This window comes from Marmota monax, unplaced genomic scaffold (assembly GCF_021218885.2).
Source record: "Marmota monax isolate L192 unplaced genomic scaffold, Marmota_monax_Labrador192_F-V1.1 WCK01_AAM20220418_F8-fsc00098, whole genome shotgun sequence".
NCBI classification, from domain to species: Eukaryota; Metazoa; Chordata; class Mammalia; order Rodentia; family Sciuridae; genus Marmota; species Marmota monax.
In genome coordinates this window covers 683444-708371 of record NW_026694639.1, presented here as the reverse complement: position 1 = coordinate 708371, position 24928 = coordinate 683444, and the positions used below count along the sequence as shown (strand labels likewise).

Genomic DNA, 24928 nt, shown 5'->3' with positions numbered 1-24928 from the left:
CTCTTCACAGTCTATGAAAGTTCTGTTCTACAAACTGTAAATGAAAACCAGATTTAAAAGAGGAATATACAAATGCATAAGAAAATAAACTAATAAACTAACAAACTAATAAACTAATGGTAATCTGTTCACCATATATTTCCTGAGCATTGTTTCCAATGATTTTAACTTTTAATTAGCATTTTGTCTACTGCTTAAAATGGGTAATAGAGAGAACAAGGGTATTTGGAGATATGATTAGAACAAGACAGTTCCTTGGTTTTCATAATTTTCTCATTGTTCATAACATTCATTAATATACACATATGTGGTTTCTGGATCTACACTTCCTTCTCATGAAAGGGACACCAGCTAAGAAGTTGCCTAGATATGGAGAAGATACTGTTTGAATGACCAACACGGGACGTTCTGCCTTCCCAAATCACTTTCATGTTGGGCTGAAAGGTTGTTTGTGATGCTTTAATAAAAGAAAAGTTCCTGTGGAATGATTGCACAAAAGAATCCCTAATATAAAGGATTCTACAAAGCATTCTTTAGTATAAAGCAAGATATTCGGTGACTAAGAGCATAGATTCTGGAGTTACACTGCTTAAGTTTAATCCTCATTCCACCCACCTTCTTCCCACTTCGGGCAAGTTTCCTACCCTCTGTGTACCACAGTGAGGATGGAATGCTACCTACTTCATTGGACTACCCAGTGAAGATCAGATAAGAATAAGGTACTTAGAACAGTGCCTAACACTAGGTAAGAATTTAGCAAATGTTGTTGATAGTAAAGATGTAGTTGAGGGTGCTGTTCCTCATTCTGCAGAACAGACGAGTTTGTATCAACTGTCCAAGCAGGCAGGGATATCAGATGTGGGAAGCCAGTTGGCCATGAATGCTCCCAGGAGCCTGGTGTTCGGCCACCATGATTCATGGTCAGGCCTTTTTGAGTTTGCAAGGGTGGAAATTGTGTTCTCTCAATATTTCAGAGGTGACTGAGCATCAGTGAATAAACCTACAGTATCTTAAGTTCTCATTAGACTGACACCTGGCCCTAAAATCTTAAGGATTAAGGATCAAGTTACCTGAACATTTGTGTTAATGGATCAGCACTTTCTAGCATGGTGATTATCAAATCAAAGCAACAGAAAATAATAGAACATGTTCCCCCACTTGGGCTCTAAATCCATTTCCTGGTAAGAGTGGGTTGTCTCCTGGGGAATTGCTTTTCCCAGACCTTCATCATCAGTCTCAGAACTTAACCTTTAATCATTTGTCATAGGCTGATAGCACTGCCACTTTTTGTTTTTTAACAAAGGACCAAAGGGAGTTATTTTCTGATCTTTCTCCCTCATCACAGATAGACAAAAACACCATGAATTAATTAAAAAGAATCAACTCATAAACATACACATAAATAATAATACACATAAATGATATACACGTGTGGTTCATTATCAGTTTGCTTTCTTTGCTCTAAAAGTTTGCTGCTTTTATTTAGGTTGTAAAGTAAACTAAAGGCAAATTCAGCTATATTTATTTTAACCGTTGGATATTTTAGCAGATTGCTACCAATGTCTAGATTTCTCTACTAAAAGTTCATATTAGATGAGTGCAACTTACTTCCGGCTGTCTGTCTGGTTCTGTCCTAGGCAACTGGATCCTCATGATCTGAGACCACTGATGTGGTAAACACATTCCATTAAAAATCAAAAGAGCCTTTTATTTTCACATATTGCCACCATAAAAGTCACTCGACTCTCATGATCTATCTGTTTCCACTGAGCTCAACTTAATAGCTTTGTACTCTTTTCAGCCTTGGCTGTATGATACAGTAATCATTAGCTATATGTAGTTATTTTAATTTAAGTCTATAACAATTAAAATTAACAACCAAAAAGTGATTAAGAATTCAGTTCCTCAGTCTCATTGGCCACATTTAAATTGCTCAAGAGCCACACATGACCTGTGAATGGCATATTGAACAACACGAAATCGAAACATTTCCATCAGTGAAGTTTCATGGACACCATCATTCTTGACAAGTCTTATTTCTTTAACAGAGATATAAAATGTCTTTATGAGTCTCTGGCCTCTCCAACTGACGGGGCTTAAAATGCAAAGCTTAGCCAAAAATGCTTCCCCTTTCTTCGATTCTTTCTGTAAATAATTTTGTTTCGTCATTTATTTTGTACAGAGCGCGAAATTATAATTTCACAACAAGCTTGTTGGTGACTGCAGCTTCCTCATGGGAAAGCAGATGGGACGTGTAATTACAGCACAGTATTATTTATTTAGTCATGTGGCATTCTGTTATAGCTATCATTTTATTCTCAGTGCCTTTTTAAATAAAAAATTACTATAATGCTGTAGGCACCGTAGGAGAAACAAATGCCATGCCAAGTATCTCCATTCTCTGCCAAACACTGGTATTTCTTCTGCTTTGACAGCTCTTTGATTGTAATTCTCATGGTCTCTATCTTCCCTTTAAGCTTCTCATACCCTAAATTGCCTTCTTAATGATGTCCGGAAGATACGGCAAAATACTGGAGTGTTTTCTAAATCATTCAGACAGATTAAATGATATTTACTCTAGTTTTTGTTTAAATGTATTTTCATGTATTCTACTCCTTTAAGAACTGTAGTCACTCTATGCAGATCACAGCATGGCCATGCTTAATCATAGATTTAGTCACATGTTTATTTAAAAATATCAAAGTATTTTTAAATAGGCCCTAGGTCAAGGCAGACAACAGGCAGGCCTGCAGTGCCAAGTACTCAGGGAGCTAAGTCAGGAGGATTGCCTGAGTCGGAAAATTTAACACTATCCTAGGAGACATAGAAAAACCCCAACTCAAAAAGAATTCTTTTTTTTTGAACAATTACTTGGGAGACTGAAACAGGAGGATCACAAGTTTCAGGCCAGCCTTGGCAACTTAGCAAGATCCTGTCTCGAAATGAAAAATTCTGTAGAAGCAGGGGATGTAATTGAGTGGTACAGTGCCCCTGGGTTCCATCTCTGGTACCACACAATAAGCAAACAAACAGACTTAGAAAGTGAAAGTTCTCAAATGGAAGGAAAATCTGTTCTGAATGCAGGGTCCAGTGACCAGCTGGAACATTGGGGAAGCTGCTCTGAGTAGGAAAGGCTGTCTAAGGAATTGGTGGACCATCAGGGAAATGTAGGAATAGGATGAAAATGGAGATCCTTTCCCCACAAAAATGCACTGCAAACCTCCTTTTGCACAGATGCAGTACAAAAAGAAGCCCATCAATGGCTCCATGAACTCAGATTTAGGTTTCCTGACAACAGATGGCAGTACCCAGTTAAAGCACTTTAAGACCACACGTATAAACAGTTTCCAGGGGTCCTTTAATACATTCCTTCACAATCATGTGTTAAGTACTTCCATTTCTGCTGAGAGCCATAGTCAAGTAGGAATGACGCATGGCAATTTCCTTGTCAGCCTACCCAATGTTGCTTAGAGGGAGGACTCTCCATTGTGGAAATGGGCTTGCCTTGGACCCAGGTCATTTGCAGTGACATTGCATGAATGTTTGAGAAAGGTGACCCTGCTCAAGGACCAGGGTGGATCCGGGTTTAGGGTGGATCTGGGTTTAGGGTGGGTCCCTGCTGGGAATAGGGCGGTTCCAGGTTTAAGGTGGATCTTGCTGGGAATAGGGTGTATCCTGCTGCCTCAGGCGCCCGCTCCTTGAGTTCCTGTTGAGTTCTCCCGAGATTCAGAGAGTATTTGGTATGCAGAGCCTGGTGGAGTGTGTGGATTTTCCCCAGAACGTGCGTGTAGAGTGCTGGTGACAGTTTGGGAATAAAGAGTTGCTGCTTGAATGAATCTACAAGGGTTTTGTGGTGGCTCGGTTATTTTGTGTCCAGCCAGACTGCGGCAATATTCCAGTACTGTTCTTTGGTAATGCAGATAGATAAATACTAACATGGTCCTTTGCCTGAAGAAATTCCTTCACTAATTGGGCAAATATTGAGAGCATACCATTGCAAATGTTCTATATCTTGAGCATAAAGATGGAAACAAAACAAAGTTCAGCTCCAAGGCAACTGTATTCTAGTGAGAGAAGCAGTCACTTAACCATATAACTCAGGAAGTAATGATATCAATAAAGAAAAATAAAGTGGGATGTGAGATAGTGAGTGATGGGACTACTAGGAACAGGATCTAGGTCAGGCAGAGTTCCTAGTGGGGTCACATTTGAAAAAGACTTAAATGAAATGAGGGACTATGCTGTGCGCATATCTGAGGGGAGAACCATAGCCAGAAAACAATAACCAAAGCTTTACATGTGCTTAAGGAATGCCAAGGAAGTTGGGGTAGCTAGAGATTAGTAATCAAGGAGTAGGAGCTGGGCCACAAAGATGGTGGGAGCTGAGTGATCACAAAGAGCCTTTTAGAAAGATGAATTTTTTTTTCTAATGTACAAAAAGTAGAATTCACTGGAAAGTTTCAGGGAGAAGAGTAGTGATGTCTGGTTTATTTTTAAAACAAAAAAGAATATCAATCTATCTACATTGTGGAAGAAGGGTGAAAACCAGAAGGCCTATCTGGAGCCCATTTCCAAAGCACCATTAAGATATCTTGGCAGTCAGGACCAAGAGATGACAGTGAAGGAGGAGAGAAGTGAGGATATATACTGAAAGTGATGCTGAGAGGATTTACTGATAGATTATACCCATAGTGTGGGAAGGAGAGGAGTTGAATGATTTTTCAAGATTTGGGGCCTTGGCAACTGAGTGGATGATGATACAACATACTAAATAGACAAGAAGTCCAAGAAGCAATGCAGTTGGTATTATGTGCTGTTACAGAGAAGTTCAGAAGAATGTAGCTGTGATAAAATAAAAAGAAAGTTCAAGGATTTTTCACATCCAAACCATAATGAAGAAAAACAATCAACATTTGTCCAGAAAACTGCAGGCTTGACAATGAAATAAACCATAATCTTCTGTAGTCTTAAATATTCTTTTAATCCTTTAGAAATGAAATTAAACTATCAAGAAGTGGTAGGTGACATAGTGATCACTAATGGTGTCCCCAGAGAGAGCTATATAGGTGATTCAATAAGGGGGAAAGTCAGATTGGATTGGGCAGCCAGGTGTGAGAGTGAAAAAATGGAGAAAAATACATAGTTTGTAAGGTTTTTGGCTGTGAAAGGGAAGGAAAAGTAGGATGGTATATGGAGGATGATTCATATCTAAGGAAAGTTTGTTTTTGTTCTAATAAGAGCTTTGAGAAATTAAGAGTTCTGAAAGACTAAGGTGCCTGCAGTTTGCAGGACAGGGTACCATAAAGGAGGGAAGAACATAGAGAAATATCTCCTGAAATCTGGTTAATGGTCCTCGTGGGTCTTTGAATTTTAAGCTTTACAAGGGGGAACTACACATGGCAAGGAACATGCACAAACAACTACCAGGAAGCTGTCAACTGAATAATTTTTAAAGTTCAGACAGGTCCAGGAAACAATGCAATTTTGACCAGAAAGAGTAAAAAGCCTTATTGAACACTTGAGGCATCATCAGATAGAGTCTCAAAGAGGATCATGCCTTAGTAGTAGCATGACTAAACTAGTTCTATAGTAAAAGGCTCCATAGGGCTTCCATAATAAAGCTAAAAACAGGCCTTAAATAGATCTAGCTGATCCATAGAACAAAATTCAATATATTTTAAGAGATGATTCCTCTCTCCTTGCTACCATAAAAAAAATCTATACACTCAACTACATAACTTTCACAATGTAAGTTTCCAACAGAAAATGATTAGATATGCAAAAAAGGAAAATATGACCCATAACCAGTAAAACAGTCAATCAATAAGCCACTAGAGGAGATAAAATAGGACACTAAATATATATATATATGTGTGTGTGTGTGTGTGTGTATTATTCAAGAGAAGAAAGGAACAGAGGAGCAGGAAACAAATGGGGCAAAGTGAAAACAAATAGCAAGATGATCAATTAAAAGTTCAACTATATCAATAATTATACTAAATATAAATGACCTAATATTCCAATAAAAAGTGAGAGATTGTCAAATGAGTAAAAAGCAAGACCTGGGAAACTCCTTTAAACATAAAGATGCATATAGATTAAAATTTAAAGCATAGAAAAAGAAACATACATGCTTCCCTATATTCCCTAATTATAAGGAATCTAGGGTGACTGTGTTACCATCAGACAACAATTGCAGGACAAAGAATATTACCAAAGAAAAAGATGAAAATATTATAATGATAAAATTTTTATTTAATTAACTGATTAGCTTATTATTTATTTATTTTTGGTACTGGGTATTGAACCCAGGGGTGCTTAACCACTGAGCCACATTCCCAGCCCTTTTTATTTTTTATTTGAGACAAGGTCTCGCTAAGTTTTGTAGGGTCTTGCTAAATTGCTGAGGCTGGCTTTGAATTTATAATCCTCCTGTCTCAGCCTCCTAAGCTCCTGGGATTACAGGTATATGCCAGCAGCCCTGCTTATGTGATTTTTAAAGCTCATATGTGAACCTTATATTTTTCTCTTTGCATTTCAGTTTGATCCATTAACAATCGAAAGCAAAAAAGCAGCAACCGTGGTGTTAATGCTTAATTCTCCTGAAGAAGAAATTTTGGCTAAAGCATGTGAAGCCATTTATAAATTTGCTTTAAAAGGTTTGGATTTTTTCAGTTTATCTTTCTACTTCATTAGTTACTTAAAATATTTACTACATAATGGGCACTTTTCTCCCTAATCTTTCACTTCCCTTCCTATTAGATGAATTCTTCCTGACAGCTGGAATCTCATTTAATGTACCCCTGAAAGCAGTGTTTCTCCCTAAGTGCCTACCATAATTCTAAGGGGTAAGTTAGTCACTGGATAGAATAGTCATTTGGAAGGTTTTATTGTTGTTTTAAAACTTGTAAAGTCCGGAGAATTAAGGAAATTGAAAAAAAAAATGCAAAAATGCCACAGTACTTAACAGAGCCCTAGTGGTTAGAGCTGGAAAATAAAATAGTGTTGGATTATAACCCAAAGTAAAATAAAATGAACATCCCTAAGTCCATACTGATATACATAAGTGATTAAATGGATGGATAAATAAAGGAAGGAAGGAAGGAAGTAAAAACAAATCTCCCATGAAGAAGAATTCCAAGAGCTTACATGGATACTCTGCCCTCAAATAGGTGAAATATAATTTTCCACTTTTGATGGTTTGGTCACACATAGTGACTTCTTCCCAAAGAGTGTCATGTAGAAACAGAGAAAAAAGAACAAATTTACAACAAAGAAACCTGACAAACACTATCCCAGCTAAGTGATCAAAATCTATATCAATAGTGATGTCAGGTTGACAGTATGCACTGTTGGTATCACGCGATGAAAGTGGCCTCTTCTCTTTATGGTATTTCTCCCTAAAACCCATAAACTCAGTCTAATCATGATTTTAAAAAATCAGACAAGGGCTGGGTCTGGTCCTCAGTGGTAGCACTGGGTTCCATTCTCAGCACCACATATAAATATATAAAATAATAAAGGTCTATCAACAACTAAAAAAATATTGAAAAAAAAATAAGACCAATCCCAATTCAGGGATATTCTACAAAATACTAACCAGTACTTCTCAAAATGGTCATGGCCATTGAAAACAGGAAAGTCTGAGAACCTCTCACAGCCAAGAGGAGCCAAGGAGACCTGGTCACTAACTGTCATGCAGAAATTCAATAAGATTCTGAAACAGAAGAAAGATATTAGGTTAAAAACCAAGGAAACCAAAGTCAGGCATGGTGACACACTCCTGCAATCCCAGCAATTCGGGAGGCTGAGGCAGGTGGATTGCAAATTAGAGGCCAGTCTGGGCCATTTAGTGACACCCTGTCTCAAAAAATATAGAAGGCTGGGGATATAATTCAGTGTTAGAGTACTCATGGGTTTAAGCCCTAGTGCTGCAAAATAATAATATTTTTTTTAAGTTAGAAGGGGTTGGGGATGTAGCTCAGTGGTAGAGCACTTGTCTAGCATGTGTGAGGTCCGGGGTTCAATCCCCAGTAGTGTTAAAAAAAAAAACACAAAACACCACCACCAACAACAACAACAAAATAAAGGAAACCCCCAAAGCCTATGGGGATATTAGTAATAGTGTAGCAATATTGGTTCATTAATTGTAAGAAGCATACCATCATACTAACATCAAATGTTAATAAAAGAGGAAGTGGGTCTATGATATGTGGAAGCTCTCTGTACCATCTTTGCAATTTTTCTGTAAAGCTAAATTATTGTAAAAAATAAAGTTCATTTTAAAATTATAAAGACCAAAAATCAGACTCTATCAAAGGATCTATTCATAGAGGATTTATAAATATACAAAATAGTTATATTTTAGTTAATTCCAAATGATGATAAAAATTGGACTTTTATTAAATTATATGACATTTCAATTGAGAATATTTGAAGAGTTTAGCATAGCTTGGTATTTTCAACAAAACATTTCAAATCAAGATGAGAACAATTTGATTTTAAAGAAATGATGCTTTAAACACTGGGGACTTGGATAAAAGAACAACAAATTGCTCAGTTCGCAAGTTGCATAGTACTCACCTTGCTTTGTGATGACAGAGAATCCAGACAAAACCCAGGGTGGTTGTGGAAGGTATGGTTTGTGGGTAGGTTGTATAGAATTGAGTTCAAACTTCAAGGAGTTATTGGACTACGTGTCTATGGCAGGGTGCATCCCACTCAGCCTTAGAATCATTTTAGGTCTTCTGGCTAATTAGGTCACATGTACCTAATTATATTATATCACTTTTTGTATCATATGTGGTAAAAAAAAAAAAAAAAGGCATGTATTTCGTGTGAAATCAATACAAAAATATCTGGTCTGTTACTTCATTCTGGCAGTATTTTCTGAAAAAAAAAAATTTAAGAAAAGTGATGGGATTTTTCCTTCTGGCCAAGATGGAGTAAAGGACCAAATTTATCTATCCTACTGCATGTGGAACAACCAAGAAAACAGACAAAATGTATCAGTTGGCAAGACATTGACCATCAGACAAGGGCAGTAACCACTGAGGGACGGGAAGCACAGGAAATATGTCCTATGATTGCCCCAACTTGTTGACTTCAGAGTTTCCTGGCCACAGAACAGAAAGGGTAAACCTGGTGGACTCTGAGTTGAGAAGTCACCTAAGAGTCCAGGGAGACAAAGGCACCCAGAATTTTCTGGACCAAGTAGCAGAGAAGTGAGTTGCACAAAGAAAGAACGCAGGAGGCCTGTTAACTACTATTCAAGTACTCATGGAGTACTGACTGAGCAATGTGTGTGCTTGTGAGGGAACTACTTACTTAGAGACTCCCAAAACTATGGAAGTAACAGGGGCCTGGTGTTCACACAGGCTAGAGTACCTGTTCCCATCAGCCAGACTGAAAAACCTCAAGATTCATGGAGCATTATGTAGAATACACAGAGTCACACCTTAGTAGGTGAAACAACTAGTCCTACATTGAGAACTGTTCTGTTAACCACCTAACAAATGTTAAAAGCAAGACCTGAAAGGATTAAACTGCTTATGAGTAACTTAATTGTGCTCCCAAATTTCAAGAACACAGAAGTATTCATTGCTTAACAAAATAGAATTCAATGCACTAATTAAAAAAAAAAACACCAGGCATGAAAAGAAACAGAAAAAATTTATAATAAGGATATAAATCAAGCAGTAAATAAAAACTGACTCATATTAGAATTAGCAGAGAAAACATTAAAAGATTAATTACATCTCTATTCCATATGTTGAGAGTAAGTAGAAACATGGAACATATAAAACAGATCCAAATATAACTTGAAGAGATGAAAACTTCCGTGTCCAAGATAAAAATACATGGCTTAGATTAACTGCAGATTAGAATTGCAGAAGAAAATGTTTTTTAATCTAAAGACAGAAAACCTAGGCAAAATAAGGCACAATGAGAAAAGATATTTTAAAAAGATGAACAGAGATCCATTTAGCTATGAGAAAAATTCAGGGGCCCAATATGTGTGTAACTGGAGTGTGAGAAAAAGAGAGATGAGGACAGAAAGAATAATTGAAAAAATAATAGCCAACATGTCCCCAAATCTGATGAAAACTCGAGGTCTAAAGATTGAAGATGCTCATCAAACCACAAGTACAAAGAATATGAAATAAACCAAACCAAGTTTCATCACAAAACTAATCACTTAAAACTGTCATATACATCCAGGAGATCGAGGTCCTAATTAGAATAAGATATATTTTGTGCTCATATAGATTCTACTGTCACGTATAACTCAAAGGAACAAATGAAAATAAAATAAGAACAAAAAAACAGGATGAAGACAAAATTCTTTTTTTTTTTTTAAATTTTTTATTGTTGGTTGTTCAAAACATTACATAGTTCTTGATATATCATATTTCACAATTTGATTCCAGTGGGTTATGAGCTCCCATTTTTACCCCATATACAGATTGCAGAATCACATCAGTTACACATCCATTGATTTACATATTGCCATACTAGTGTCTGTTGTATTCTGCTGCCTTTCCTATCCTCTACTATCCCCCCTCCCCTCCCCTCCCCTCCCCTCCCCTCTTCTCTCTCTGCTCCCTCTACTGACATTCGTTTGTCCCCCTTATATTATTTTTCCCCTTCCCCTCACTTCCTCTTGTATGTACTTTTGTATAACTCTGAGGGTCTCCTTCCATTTCCATGCATTTTCCCTTCTCTCTCCCTTTCCCTCCCACCTCTCATCCCTGTTTAATGTTAATCTTCTTCTCATGCTCTTCGACCCTACTCTGTTCTTAGTTACTCTCCTTATATCAAAGAAGACATTTGGCATTTGTTTTTTAGGGATTGGCTAGCTTCACTTAGCATAATCTGCTCTAATGCCATCCATTTCCCTGTAAATTCTATGATTTTGTCATTTTTTAATGCAGAGTAATACTCCATTGTGTATAAATGCCACATTTTTTTTTATCCATTCATCCATTGAAGGGCATCTAGGTTGGTTCCACAGTCTAGCTATTGTGAATTGTGCTGCTATGAACATCGATGTAGCAGTGTCCCTGTAGCATGCTCTTTTTAGGTCTTTAGGGAATAGACCGAGAAGGGGAATAGCTGGGTCAAATGGTGGCTCCATTCCCAGCTTTCCAAGAAATCTCCATACTGCTTTCCAAATTGGCTGCACCAATTTGCAGTCCCACCAGCAATGTACAAGTGTACCCTTTTCCCCACATCCTCGCCAGCACTTGTTGTTGTTTGACTTCATAATGGCTGCCAATCTAACTGGAGTGCGATGGTATCTTAGGGTGGTTTTGATTTGCATTTCTCTGACTGCTAGAGATGGTGAGCATTTTTTCATGTACTTGTTGATTGATTGTATGTCCTCCTCTGAGAAGTGTCTGTTCAGGTCCTTGGCCCATTTGTTGATTGGGTTGTTTGTTCTCTTATTGTCTAATTTTTTGAGTTCTTTGTATACTCTGGATATTAGGGCTCTATCTGAAGTGTGAGGAGTAAAGATTTGTTCACAGGATGTAGGCTCTCTATTTACCTCTCTTATTGTATCTTTTGCTGAGAAAAAACTTTTTAGTTTGAGTAAGTCCCATTTGTTGATTCTAGTTATTAACTTTTGTGCTATGGGTGTCCTATTGAGGAATTTGGAGCCCGACCCCACCGACTGTAGATCGTAGCCAACTTTTTCTTCTATCAGACGGCGTGTCTCTGATTTGATATCAAGCTCCTTGATCCATTTTGAATTAACTTTTGTGCATGGCGAGAGAAAGGGATTCAGTTTCATTTTGTTGCATATGGATTTCCAGTTTTCCCAGCACCATTTGTTGAAGATGCTATCCTTCCTCCATTGCATGCTTTTAGCCCCTTTATCAAATATAAGGTAGTTGTAGTTTTGTGGATTGGTTTCTGTGTCCTCTATTCTGTACCATTGGTCCACCCGCCTGTTTTGGTACCAGTACCATGCTGTTTTTGTTACTATTGCTCCGTAGTATAGTTTGAAGTCTGGTATCGCTATACCGCCTGATTCACACTTCCTGCTTAGCATTGTTTTTGCTATTCTGGGTCTTTTGTTTTTCCATATGAATTTCATGATTGCTTTCTCTATTTCTACAAGAAATGCCGTTGGGATTTTGATTGGCATTGCATTAAACCTATAGAGAACTTTTGGTAATATCGCCATTTTGATGATGTTAGTTCTGCCTATCCATGAACAGGGTATATTTTTCCATCTTCTAAGATCTTCTTCTACTTCTCTCTTTAGGGTTCTGTAGTTTTCATTGTATAAGTCTTTCACCTCTTTTGTTAGGTTGATTCCCAAGTATTTTATTTTTTTTGAAGATATTGTGAATGGAGTGGTTGTCCTCATTTCCATTTCAGAGGATTTGTCGCTGATATACAGGAATGCCTTTGATTTATGCGTGTTGATTTTATATCCTGCCACTTTGCTGAATTCATTTATTAGCTCTAATAGTTTCTTTGTAGAGCCTTTTGGGTCTGCTAGGTATAGAATCATGTCATCTGCAAATAGTGATAATTTAAGTTCTTCTTTTCCTATTTTGATGCCTTTAATTTCTTTCGTCTGTCTAATTGCTCTGGCCAGTGTTTCGAGAACTATGTTGAACAGAACTGGTGAGAGAGGGCATCCCTGTCTTGTTCCAGATTTTAGAGGGAATGCCTTCAATTTTTCTCCATTCAGAATGATGCTAGCCTGAGGCTTAGCATAGATTGCTTTTACAATATTGAGGTATGTTCCTGTTATCCCTAGTTTTTCTAGAGTTTTGAACATAAAGGGATGCTGTACTTTGTCGAATGCTTTTTCCGCATCTATCGAGATGATCATATGATTCTTATTTTTAAGTCTATTGATGTGGTGAATAACATTTATTGATTTCCGTATATTGAACCAGCCTTGCATCCCAGGGATGAATCCTACTTGATCATGGTGCACAATTTTTTTGATAAGTTTTTGTATCCGAGTGGCCAGAATTTTATTGAGGATTTTTGCATCTAGGTTCATTAGAGATATTGGTCTGTAGTTTTCTTTCTTTGAAGTGTCTTTGTCTGGTTTAGGTATCAGGGTGATGTTGGCCTCGTAGAATGAATTTGGAAGTTCTCCCTCTTTTTCTATTTCCCGAAGTAGCTTGAAAAGTATTGGTATTAGTTCCTCTTTAAAGGTTTTGTAAAACTCTGCTGTATACCCATCCGGTCCTGGGCTTTTCTTAGTTGGTAGTCTTTTGATGGTTTCTTCTATTTCCTCAATTGATATTGGTCTGTTTAGGTTGTCTATATCCTCCTGACTCAATCTGGGCAGATCATATGACTTAAGAAATTTATCTATGCCTTCACTATCTTCTAATTTATTGGAGTATAAGGATTCAAAATAATTTTTGATTATCTTCTGTATTTCTGAAGTGTCTGTTGTGATATTGCCTCTTTCATCTCGTATGTTAGTAATTTGAGTTCTCTCTCTTCTTCTCTTCGCTAGCATGGCTAAGGGTCTGTCGATTTTGTTTATTTTTTCAAAGAACCAACTTTTAGTTTTGTCAATTTTTTCAATTGTTTCTTTTGTTTCGATTTCATTAATTTCAGCTCTGATTTTCATTATTTCTTGCCTTCTACTTCTTTTGCTGTTGTTTTGCTCTTCTTTTTCAAGGATTTTGAGATGAAGTATGAGATCATTTATTTGTCGGTTTTTTCTTTTTTTAAGGAATGAACTCCAAGCAATGAATTTTCCTCTTAGAACTGCTTTCAATGTGTCCCATAGATTCCGATATGTTGTGTCTGTGTTTTCATTAATCTCTAAGAATTTTTTAATTTCTTCCTTGATGTCTTCTATAACCCATTGATCGTTCAGTAACCTATTGTTCATTCTCCAAGTGATGTATTCTTTTCCCTTCCTTCTTTTATCGTTGATTTTCAGTTCCATTCCATTATGATCAGATAGGATGCATGGTATTATCTCTACTCCTTTATATTGTCTAAGAGTTTCCCTGTGACATAATATATGATCTATTTTTGAGAAGGATCCATGTGCTACTGAGAAAAAAGTGTAACTGCTTGATGTTGGGTGGTATATTCTATATATGTCAATTAAGTCTAGGTTATTAATTGTGTTATTGAGTTCTATAGTTTCCTTATTCAACTTTTGTTTGGAAGATCTGTCCAGTGGTGATAGAGATGTGTTGAAGTCTCCCATGATTATTGTATGGTGGTCTATTAGACTCTTGAACTTGAGAAGAGTTTGTTTGATGAACATAGCTGCACCATTGTTTGGGGCATATATATTTATGATTGTTATGTCTTGTTGGTGTATGGTTCCCTTGAGCAGTATGTAGTGTCCCTCTTTATCCCTTTTGATTAACTTTGGCTTGAAATCTATTTTATTTGATATGAGTATGGATACTCCTGCTTGTTTCCGAAGACCATATGAGTGATATGATTTTTCCCAACCTTTCACCTTCAGCCTATGTATGTCTTTTCCTATCAAATGCGTCTCCTGTAGGCAGCATATTGTTGGGTCTTGTTTTGTGATCCATTCTACTAGCCTGTGTCTCTTGATTGGCGAGTTTAAGCCATTAACATTTAGGGTTATTATTGAGATATGGGTTGTTCTTCCAGCCATATTTGTTTATTTATGTTACTAAACATGGTTTGTTTTCCTCTTTGGATATTTTCCCCCCTTTAGTGTCCTACCTCCCACTGTTGGTTTTCATTGTTATTTTCCATTTCCTCTTCCTGTAATGTTTTGCCAAGGATGTTTTGAAGAGATGGTTTTCTAGCTGCAAATTCTTTTAACTTTTGTTTATCGTGGAAGGTTTTAATTTCATCTTCCATCCTGAAGCTTAATTTCGCTGGAAACACAATTCTTGGTTGGAACCCATTTTCTTTCAGTGTTTGAAATATGTTATTCCAGGATCTTCTAGCTTTCAGAGTCTGTGTTGAAAGATCAGCTGTTATCCTGATTGGCTTACCCCTAAATGTGATCTGCTTCCTTTCTCTTGTAGCTTTTAAAATTCTCTCCTTATTCTGTATGTTGGGCATCTTCATTATAATGTGTCTAGGTGTGGGTCTCTTATGATTTTGCACATTCGGCGTCCTGTAGGCTTCTAGGATTTGGGGTTCTGTCTCATTCTTCAAGTCTGGGAAGTTTTCTCGTATTATTTCATTGAATAGATTGCTCATTCCTTTGGTTTGAAACTCTGTCCCTTCCTGTATCCCAATGACTCTTAAATTTGGTCTCTTGATGTTATCCCATATTTCTTGGATGTTCTGCTCATGGTTTCTTAACAGTCTTGCTGAGCTGTCTATGTTCTTTTCAAGTTGAAATACTTTATCTTCATTGTCTGATGTTCTGTCTTCTAAGTGTTCTACTCTGCTAGTAGTATTCTCAATTGAGTTTTTAAGTTGGCTTATTGCTTCCTGCATTTCTAGGATTTCTGTTTGTTTGTTTTTTATAACCTCTATTTCCCTGTATAGTTGATCTTTTGCTTCTTGGATTTGTTTATGTAATTCATTGTTGAAGTGATCTTTCATTGTCTGATTTTGCTGTCTGATGTCTTCCTTGAGACTCCAGATCATCTGAAGCATGTATATCCTGAATTCTTTATCTGACATTCCATCTGCTGCAGCTATTACCTCTTCTAACGTTGAGTTGACCTGCAATGCTTGTGGTCCTTTCTTTCCTTGTCTCTTCATACTGTTCGCGTTCCTTTCTACTTGGTGAAACTGTTGTGCTATTGAATTTTCCCCCTATATATTTATATTGGTCTTGTATAGTTGCAAAGTCGCCCTCGCAGGCGCGGGCGGCGGCTCTGTCCCTCTGCGGGCCGCTAGGCTTGTTCTGTCGGTGGTCACAGTTCTGTCTACTTTGCAGGCGCAGGCAGCGGCACTGCCCCTCTGCAGGCCTCTGGGGCTGTACTGCCAGTGGGTCGCAGGTGCGCCTACCTTGCAGGCGCGGGGGGCGGCAGCTCTACCCTTCCTCAGGCCACTGGGCCTGTTCTGTCTCTCGGTTGCAGGTCTGGCCTGTTCTGATGGTGGTCACAGTTCCGTCTACCTTGCAGGCGCTGGGGGGAGGGGGCGGCTCTGCCTCTCAGCAGGCCGCTGCTCCTCTTCTGCCGGTGTGTCGCAGGCCCGCCTACCTTGCAGGAGTGATTGGAAGCTCTGCCACTCCGCGGGCCACTGGGCCTTTTCTGTCAGTGGTCACAGTTCCGCCTACCTGACAGGCGCGGGGGGTGGGGGGCGGCTCTGCCCCTCAGCAGGCCGCTGGGCCTGTTCTGTGGGTGGTCACAGTTCCCTCTACCTTGCCGGCACAGGGGGAGGGGGCGGCTCTGCCTCTCAGCAGGCCGCTGCTCCTCTTCTGCCGGTGGGTCGCAGGCCCGCCTACCTTGCAGGAGTGATTGGAAGCTCTGTCCCACCGCGGGCCACTGGGCCTTTTCTGTCGGTGGTCACCTGGCAGGAGCGGGGGGTGGGAGGTGGCTCTGCCCCCAGCAGGCCGCTGGGCCTGCTCTGTGCGTGGTCACAGTTCCCTCTACCTTGCCGGTGCAGGGGGAGGGGGCGGCTCAGCCTCTCAGCAGGCCGCTGCTGCTCTTCTGCCGGTGGGTCGCAGGCCTGCCTACCTTGCAGGAGTGATTGGAAGCTCTGTCCCGCCGCGGGCCCCTGGGCCTTTTCTGTCCGTGGTCACAGTTCCACCTACCTGGCAGGCGCGGGGGGTGGGGTGCGGCTCTGCCCCTCAGCAGGCCGCTGGGCCTGCTCTGTGCGTGGTCACAGTTCCCTCTACCTTGCCGGTGCAGGGGGAGGGGGCGGCTCAGCCTCTCAGCAGGCCGCTGCTCCTCTTCTGCCGGTGGGTCGCAGGCCCGCCTACCTTGCAGGAGTGATTGGAAGCTCTGTCCCGCCGCGGGCCACTGGGCCTTTTCTGTCGGTGGTCACCTGGCAGGCGCAGGGGGTGGGGGGTTGCTCTGCCCCTCAGCAGGCCGCTGGGCCTGCTCTGTGTGTGGTCACAGTTCCACCTACCTGGCCGGCGCAGGGGGTGGGGGGCGGCTCTGCCCCTCAGCAGGCCGCTGGGCCTGCTCTGTGCGTGGTCACAGTTCAAGACAAAATTCTTAAAAGCAGCCAGTGGGAATATAGGGAGTGCTATACTTAGAAGGACAAAGATAAAGATGACAGCATTTAACAAAAAATCAGTTAGAATGATTTATTATCAGCAACAACACAAGCAAAAAGTCAGTGGACTGACAAATTAAAGTACTGAAAGAAAAATAAAAACTTTCCATCTACAATTTTATAATCACAAAAATATTCCTTACAAACAAAAGTGAAATAAAGTCTTTTCCTAAAAATACAAAATCTGAAATAATTGATTACCTGCAGACCCACACTACTAATTATGTAAAAGAAGGGCTTTGGCAGAGGGAGGTGACACCACCAGAAGTGGTGTCAACCGAAGACTGTTTCTGATCATTTCTATCCCTTTAAAAGCAAATTTTTACTTTAAACAAAAATAATAAACATACATTGTGCAATCTGGAACATATATGGAAGTAAAATAACGTGGCAACAGCAGCACTCAGGTAAAAAGGAAAAACAATGGAAGTACACTCAGACAGAGTTCTAGTACTAGACGTGAAGTGCAATCCAACTGGAGAGTGGATGTCAATATACTACACCCTGCCAATGAAATTACAAACAAAACAAATATATATATCAAATAAGTCAAAAAAAGAAGTAAAATAAAGGAAGAAATAACACTCAAATTTGTATAAAAGAAAGCAGAAATGAAGAAAAAGAAAACAAGGACTAATGGGGCATATGAAAAATAAGTAACAAGATGGTAGGCTGTACTGATAATCAGATAAAATGTAAATGGTCTCTGCTTTCCAATTCACCTGGAGATATTGTTGTATTGGATAAAAAAAGACCAAACTACATGATGCCTTCCAAAAAAAATATATACCTAGAATATAAAGACACAAATAAAAGGATGAGGAAAGATATCACATACAAGTCCTAGCCAAAACAAACCTAAGTGGGTATGTTAACATCAGGAAAGCAAACAGAGAAAAGAGGCATCCATAGATAAGTCCTTTTATAATAATAAAGAGGTCAGTTAATCAAAAGACTGAAAAATTATAAACTGTTAAGTAGAACATATAGTTAGAGGATAGATTAATGGAAATTAATTTGTGTGATTATGGAAGCCCAAGGTCCTGCGGCCATCTGTAAGCTGGAGAACCAAAAGAGCCATTGCTTCCAGTCAGTCGGAGATCAAAGGCCTGAGAACCAAGCCAGCTAGGATAAGGTCCTGGAGCCTGAAGGCCCAAGAACTAGGAGCTCTGATCTCCAAAGTTAGGAGCAGATGGATGTTCCAACTCAAGAAGAGGGAGAGAATTTTTGCCTTCCTCCACTTTTCTGATCCATTTGGATCTTCAATAATTTGGATGTTGCCTGACCACATTGGTGAGGGTAGAGCTTTCTTACTCAGTCTACTAATTCAAATGCTGTCTCTTCCAGAAGCACCTTCACAGACATACCCAGAAATAATGTTTCATCACTTGTCTGAGCATCTTTTAGCCTAGTCAAGCTGACACATAAAATTAATTTTCACATATGTAGAGCTTTCTATTGAATCTCTGAAAAGCCCTTAGAATTTGTAAGTGAGCAAGGTTGTAGTAGGCAAAATCAATATACTTAATTGCACTTCTACAAATGAGCAATAAACAATCAGAAATCAGTGTTACAAAATGCTGTTTAGCACAGCACCAAAAATTATGAAATACCCAGGAATACATTGACCAAAAGATAGGAAAGACCCATATGAAATATTACTATGAAATATTGCTGGAAGAAACTAAAGAAGATTCAAATGAATTGTAAAGATGTCCTGGGTTCATGGAGTGAAAGATCTCAATTGTTAAGATGTTGTTGTTCTACAAGTTGATCGTTGATCCATGCAATTTTATCAAAATCTCACCAGTCTTTATTTCTTAACAGAAATAGAATTTTAGATTTCTAAAATTCATATGTACATGCATAGGACCTAAAAAGTCAAAACAACTTTAAGAACAAAGTTGGAGGGCTCACACTATCTGATTTAAGACTATTGTAAAGCTGCAGTAATTAAGACAGTGTTATCATTGTAAAGATAAACAGATCAATGGAACATAATAGAAGGTACAGAAATAGACTTGCATATATATGGACAAATTTGTCAACAAAGATACAAAGGCAATTCAGTGAAGACAGTCTTTTCCATAAGTGTTGAGGGCCACAGCCGAGTCAGAATGACACATGACATTTTTGCCAGAAGTAGTGGTTGAGAGGTGACCCCAGCGAGCCGTTAAGATGATGAGTTCTCGCAGAGTTCCCGTTGCATTCCGGTTGAGCTCTTGTGGGGATTCCTGAAGAGTTCGCGTTGGTTGTTGAAGTTCCAGTGGTGGAAGTTCCGGTTGGTGTGTGGTGTGTTCCTGAAGGAGCCGTGTGGGTGGTGTTCGGGAGAGTTCCCGGGGAGCGTGTTGGTGGAGTTCAGAAATAAAGTTTGTTCCTGCTTGAGTGGCTCATGATTTGTGCCCAGCCAGACTACGGCACATAAGTAGTTGTGTAACATTGAAAACTTCTAGGCTAAAACATGATCTTTAAGAACATCATACTCCAGATAAATCATACTCCATTAAATTCATTCTGAACACACACTTGACCAAAAATGAGATATGGATGGCAAATAAGCATAGAACAATGTTCCACATCACAAGTTATTAGGGAATTTCAAATTAAAACAAACGAAATACCACCATTGTTTTAGTCAGCCTTTTTGTCACTGTGACCAAAAGACCTGACAAGAACAATGTAGAGGAGTAAAAGTTTTGGAGGGGCTCCTAGTTTCAGAAGGCTCAGTCCATAAATGGCTGAGTCCATAACTTTGGACCCAGAATGAGGCAGAATATTATGGTGGAAGAGTGTGGTGGAGGAAAGAACTTCAAAAACATGGCAATCAGGAAGCAGAGAAAGCTCTACTTGCCAGGGACAAAATATATATCCCAAAGGCATTCCCCCAGTGACTGTAACTCCTCTAGCCACATCCTAAATGCCTACAGTTAACTCCTGGCTAATCCATTTCAGTGGATTAAGCCAACCATTTGGCTTCAACTCTCCTAATCTAATTTTTTCACCTCTGTATGTTCTTGCATCATTTCACACATGAACTATTATGTTCAGACACTTCATATCTGAATATAATAACTACATATCTATTAGATGGCTAAAATTCTTAACAGCGACACCATCAAATGCTGTCAAAGATGTGGAGCAAAGGAAAGTCTCATTCATAGTTGGTGAGAATGCAAAATGGTATGGCCATTTTGGAAGACAATCTGGCAGTCTTAAGAGAAGTAAACAATCTTTCCGTATGACATAGCAAATTCCCTGTAAGTTAAAGTGACTATTACACTCTGGAGTTCATAATGGAAATGAAAGATATATTTTCAAAACTCGTGAAATTGAAAAGCTGAAATTAATCAAGACCTAAACATTATTCCAAACTTTACAGCACGATATACCACTTAGAGAGGTATGGATAAAGTTCTTCTGAAACTAGTCTAGACTCTGGCCTTACTGGACTTCTGCTTCTGGGGCTTCTTGCCACAGCTAGATTCCCCAGTGATCCTGGGCTGAGCTCGAATCCCAGTGGACCTGGTGGCTCATCTCTACATGCATGTTGGCTGCAGGCTCGTCTTCCATGATAAAAGGAGCTATGCCTCCATTTAGTGATACATTAGTTCCCCTTGATCATCACACATACTTTAAGTAGGGACTATCCATGCTAATGAATTGCTTTATAATGAACTATTCATGTGTGTATGGAATACTATTATGTGACCAACACTATGCGGCACACCAAGGATACAGCAAGGGTGCTTGTCCTGGAAATTTAAGTTATCAAATGGAGTGAGCAAGCAAAACACAGAGGTTGTTAAGTGGTTTGATGAAAATAAAACAGGATAAAGAAACATAAGGAAGACTTGGGCATGGTGACATTAGATAGGGTGATGAGGTCCCTCTGTGTTGGTGCATTGTAGCCTCTGAACTCAAAAGGAGATGAAGACAGCTCTGTAAACATCAGGGAGAGGAGAGAGTAGCAACATCCAAGGTAACTGACCTATGAGTTTATTCTGAGAGAAATATGAGCAGAAGCAAAAAGGTATGAGAGAGGCACGTGGCAAAAAGGAAATTGCAATGATACAAAGAAGAGTGTTAATGAGACTGATGATCTCAATGTGTGATTTCATTTTACCTGTGATGTCAGGAGAGGAAAATAAAGCAACCCTCCTTGAACTCGGAGCTGTGGAACCTTTAACCAAGCTTCTTGCTCATGAAGACAAAATTGTAAGAAGAAATGCTACTATGATATTTGGAATCCTGGCTTCTAACAGTAAGTACCAACTTTTTTAAAAAACAACAGTGAATATCGACTTTTAAAAAATAAACAATCTCATGTAGTGTAACAATACACTTAAATTTCTTCTTTTAAATTTAAGAGATTTGCTTTGCTTGTGTTTAACCTGACTTCAGTGTTAACAAAATAGCTACATCAGTACAATGCAACAAATGGATGATTCATATTTTAAGGGATATTTTTAAAAAATAAAAATAGGTGCAGATATACACATACTAAAGCTTCTCTGAAAACTGATGATACAGTGTATCCCAGTCTTACAAGTAGGAGGAGTAATCATTACCTTTTAAAACAAAAATGGATTTTTCTTAAGTTAGTGTAATGTCATTTGCTGACTACATGTAAATTATACTTCATCTATATTTCATGGTGGATAAAGCCTAGAGTAAAGAGTTTTGATGAATTGATTTTTAAAACTGCAAACTATTATCTCAGGGATTGGCTGTATCACAATTCTGTATCATATTGTTGCCAAAAATTCAGATGTGGACATTTATTCTTCAGTCAAATCTAATACTTGCTTGAAATATTTTTATGTATTTGATAGTGTGGTATAATAACATTAGTTAAAATATGCTGTTATGTCTATTAGAATATTGATTTGGCCCAAAACCAAGCCAATAAAGGAAGTCATGGCTTGACTTATGAACAGTGCAAGTCATTTTCCTATGCTATCAGGGTAGTTTTTGAGCCAGCCAGACCACAAAAGCTTTGTAACTGACAAAAAACTTAAAGGACATTCTTAATGGAGACTGAATTCTGCCATGAAGTTCAGGCGGCTGGAAATAAACTCTGACGATGGAACATAGCTCAAATCACAATAGTTTCCCAGTCTCACCAGGGTCTCAGCAGAACAGGAGCACAGATTCCTTCCCCTCCTTCCCGTATTCCCATCTTCCATTTTCTCTGGATGCTGTTCGATGACAGGGTGGTATCCTGGTCCCGTGTGCCCAGCAGGGGCTGTGGCATCAGTGTTCCCAGAGACCGTTATAAGTGAGGGATGGAAAGAGGAGAGGAAGGGGGTATTCTGAGTGTCGTTACAATCTCAGGTACAAAGACTGCCTGGAGAGCTCCTGCCGTTCTGGAAACAGGCAGGATTCTGCTGAGGTCCCCGGTGTAGGCAGCACCATCAGGAGCCATGACAGGGGTAATGCTGTAAGGCAGGGGCTCTGAGAGCATTTCCACAGATGGCAGCAGAATGAAGAAGTTTGTGGGGGATGGACACCCTACCAACTCTTACATGGCACTGGCGATGCGCCAGGAACTGTTCTAAGTGCTATTTGGACATCGAGTCATTTATTCCTCAGGAGCAGCTCTGCAAGGTAGGCACGACTCTTATGCCAACTACATGAGTCAACTGAGGTGACGAGAAATGAATAACAGAGTAATCATTTGTATGGAGCCTTTAAATGGATCTCACGGATGAGCTGTATCATAATTGTGCACAGTGCCATGTTAAATGTATAACTGAAAGCAGAGAGAACATATAACCAGAAAAGGGAGAGGGGCATCACTGCATCTCTCTTGCAGCATCAGGTGACACACACCTTGGTTTGCCAAACAAGGTCTTTACACACCTCAGAATTTGAGGAACAAGGGTATTTGTTATACACCTATTGTATATACCTATTGTATAACAACACTCACCTTGGGTGGTGGAGTTCACTCCATTCAGTGTACCTGAGGGTCTGAGTATTATGCCAAGGCACAATGAGGTCCTCCACCTTGGGACAGCACACTTCCTAGAAGAGTGATTATTTTTTGGTAGTTCAAGTCTATTCACCTCCATATGTCTAGCTGTGATTTTGCCTGATCTCCTTTAGCCACTTCCAACAGAAACAGAGAAAGCAGAAGTTTTGAATAAAAGACATAGTCCTGAATTCCTCAGGAAATGATGTCCAGTAAAAGCCAAGTGTATTCAGCAGGTAATGAGAAAGAATTCATGCAGACACCATCTACTTTGGTTGCTGCAAAGTGAACTTTCCCAAAATTCTCATGATGCTGATTTTGGCCTACAGATGAAGATAAGTGAGCAAGAAGATCAATTGTAAAACTAAAGGATCAGAGATACCTTATTCCTCAGAAAAGTGAACTTTAAAACAGCCAATATACTTATCTTTAAGCATTTTGGGCATTTTCATTAAATGGAATGTAAGCAATCAAGACGTATTAACTGAAATAGGTTAGAATAATTCTTCTTTGCATTCTATGTAAGCTTTATTAAAATAAAAAAATTTAAATACCCTTCCAGCAAAAGAAAAAGAAAAAATAATTACTATTGTATAATAAAAGTGTAGGGCACAATAACCCAATTCTACTGATATGTGCTCTAGGCACATTTGGCACTTTCACAGTTATCACTTGTGGTGTTTGGAAGGTAGGTAGCCCAGTGGTCAAGGGATATAGGGGAGAATTCCTGTAGGTCAGCCCAACCTGGACTTGCAACCTAGCCCTGCCACTTACTTGTGTAATTTTTGGACCTCAATTCCCTTGTCTGTAAAATTAGATAATAATCATATCTATCTCTTAAGGGACTGTTCAATAGACATTGCCATTATTATTTTAATAAAAATGGATGTTCTGTTTCTTCCTTTGTAGGTGATGTTAAAAAATTGTTAAGGGAGTTAGATGTCATGAGTTCTGTTATTGCCCAGCTCTCTCCAGAAGGTAACTTTGTATTCTACATTCACTTCAAAAATGGAACTGGTTTCTTTTTAAATTTTATGAAATTGCCTATTGTAAATAGTTCACATTGAACTATCACTTATGAGTTGTCATTAAAATCTTGAAAACCACAGCTTAATTTTGAGTTTTATGGAAAAGGTGGGCTCTAAGTAAGATTTGTGGAGCTCTTGTTTTCAAAGCATATGTTAAAATATGGGTTGAATAAGCATTTAACATACTTTTCTTATTTATTTTTGATATACAGAAGAAGTAGTTATCCATGAGTTTGCGAGTCTTTGTCTGGCAAACATATCTGTCGAGTATACAGGTAAAGTACAAATATTTGAACATGGTGGGTTGGAGCCACTCATCAGACTACTGAGCAGCCCAGACCCTGATGTGAAGAAGAATTCTATTGAATGCATTTACAATTTGGTTCAGGTAAGATTAACTTCTAAAAAGTGTTAAAAGTGTTTTGATGGTTAGGGTTCTAGGCCCGTGGTAGAGAGATTTCCTAACATGCATAAGGCTCTGGGTTTGTGTCCCAGAGCAAACCTTTTTCTGAGAAAAGAAAAAACATTTTGACAGAAACTATTACAGGATTTGTTTTCCAATTTTAAAAAGTTTTTTTTTTAATAAAAAACTCACCAGGTTTGCATTATCAGTTCTTCTGGATACATTTAGTATTTATCACTCAAAAAATAACATAAATTTAGTGTAGATATAGTTTCACATTTTATAAGTAATTGCCTCCTGTGAAAGCATATTTTAGAAATATATTTCTGTTTTTTTTAATATTTTTTAGTGTTG

General features: G+C 38.8%; 1 protein-coding gene across 4 annotated transcripts in view; it reads left to right on the top strand.

Moving 5' to 3' along the window:
- Armc3 (armadillo repeat containing 3) overlaps positions 1–24928 on the top strand; it is a 101486-nt gene that overhangs the window by 4775 nt on the left and 71783 nt on the right. For 3 of the 4 annotated variants that reach the window (XM_046423071.2, XM_058572281.1, XM_046423069.2), the window contains exons 3-6: positions 6542–6659; positions 21305–21430; positions 24053–24121; positions 24384–24559. In XM_046423071.2, coding sequence (XP_046279027.1) covers positions 6542–6659; positions 21305–21430; positions 24053–24121; positions 24384–24559 — 489 coding nt within the window. The remainder of the gene's footprint in view (positions 1–6541; positions 6660–21304; positions 21431–24052; positions 24122–24383; positions 24560–24928) is intronic. The other variant, XM_046423072.2, reaches the window with a different exon arrangement.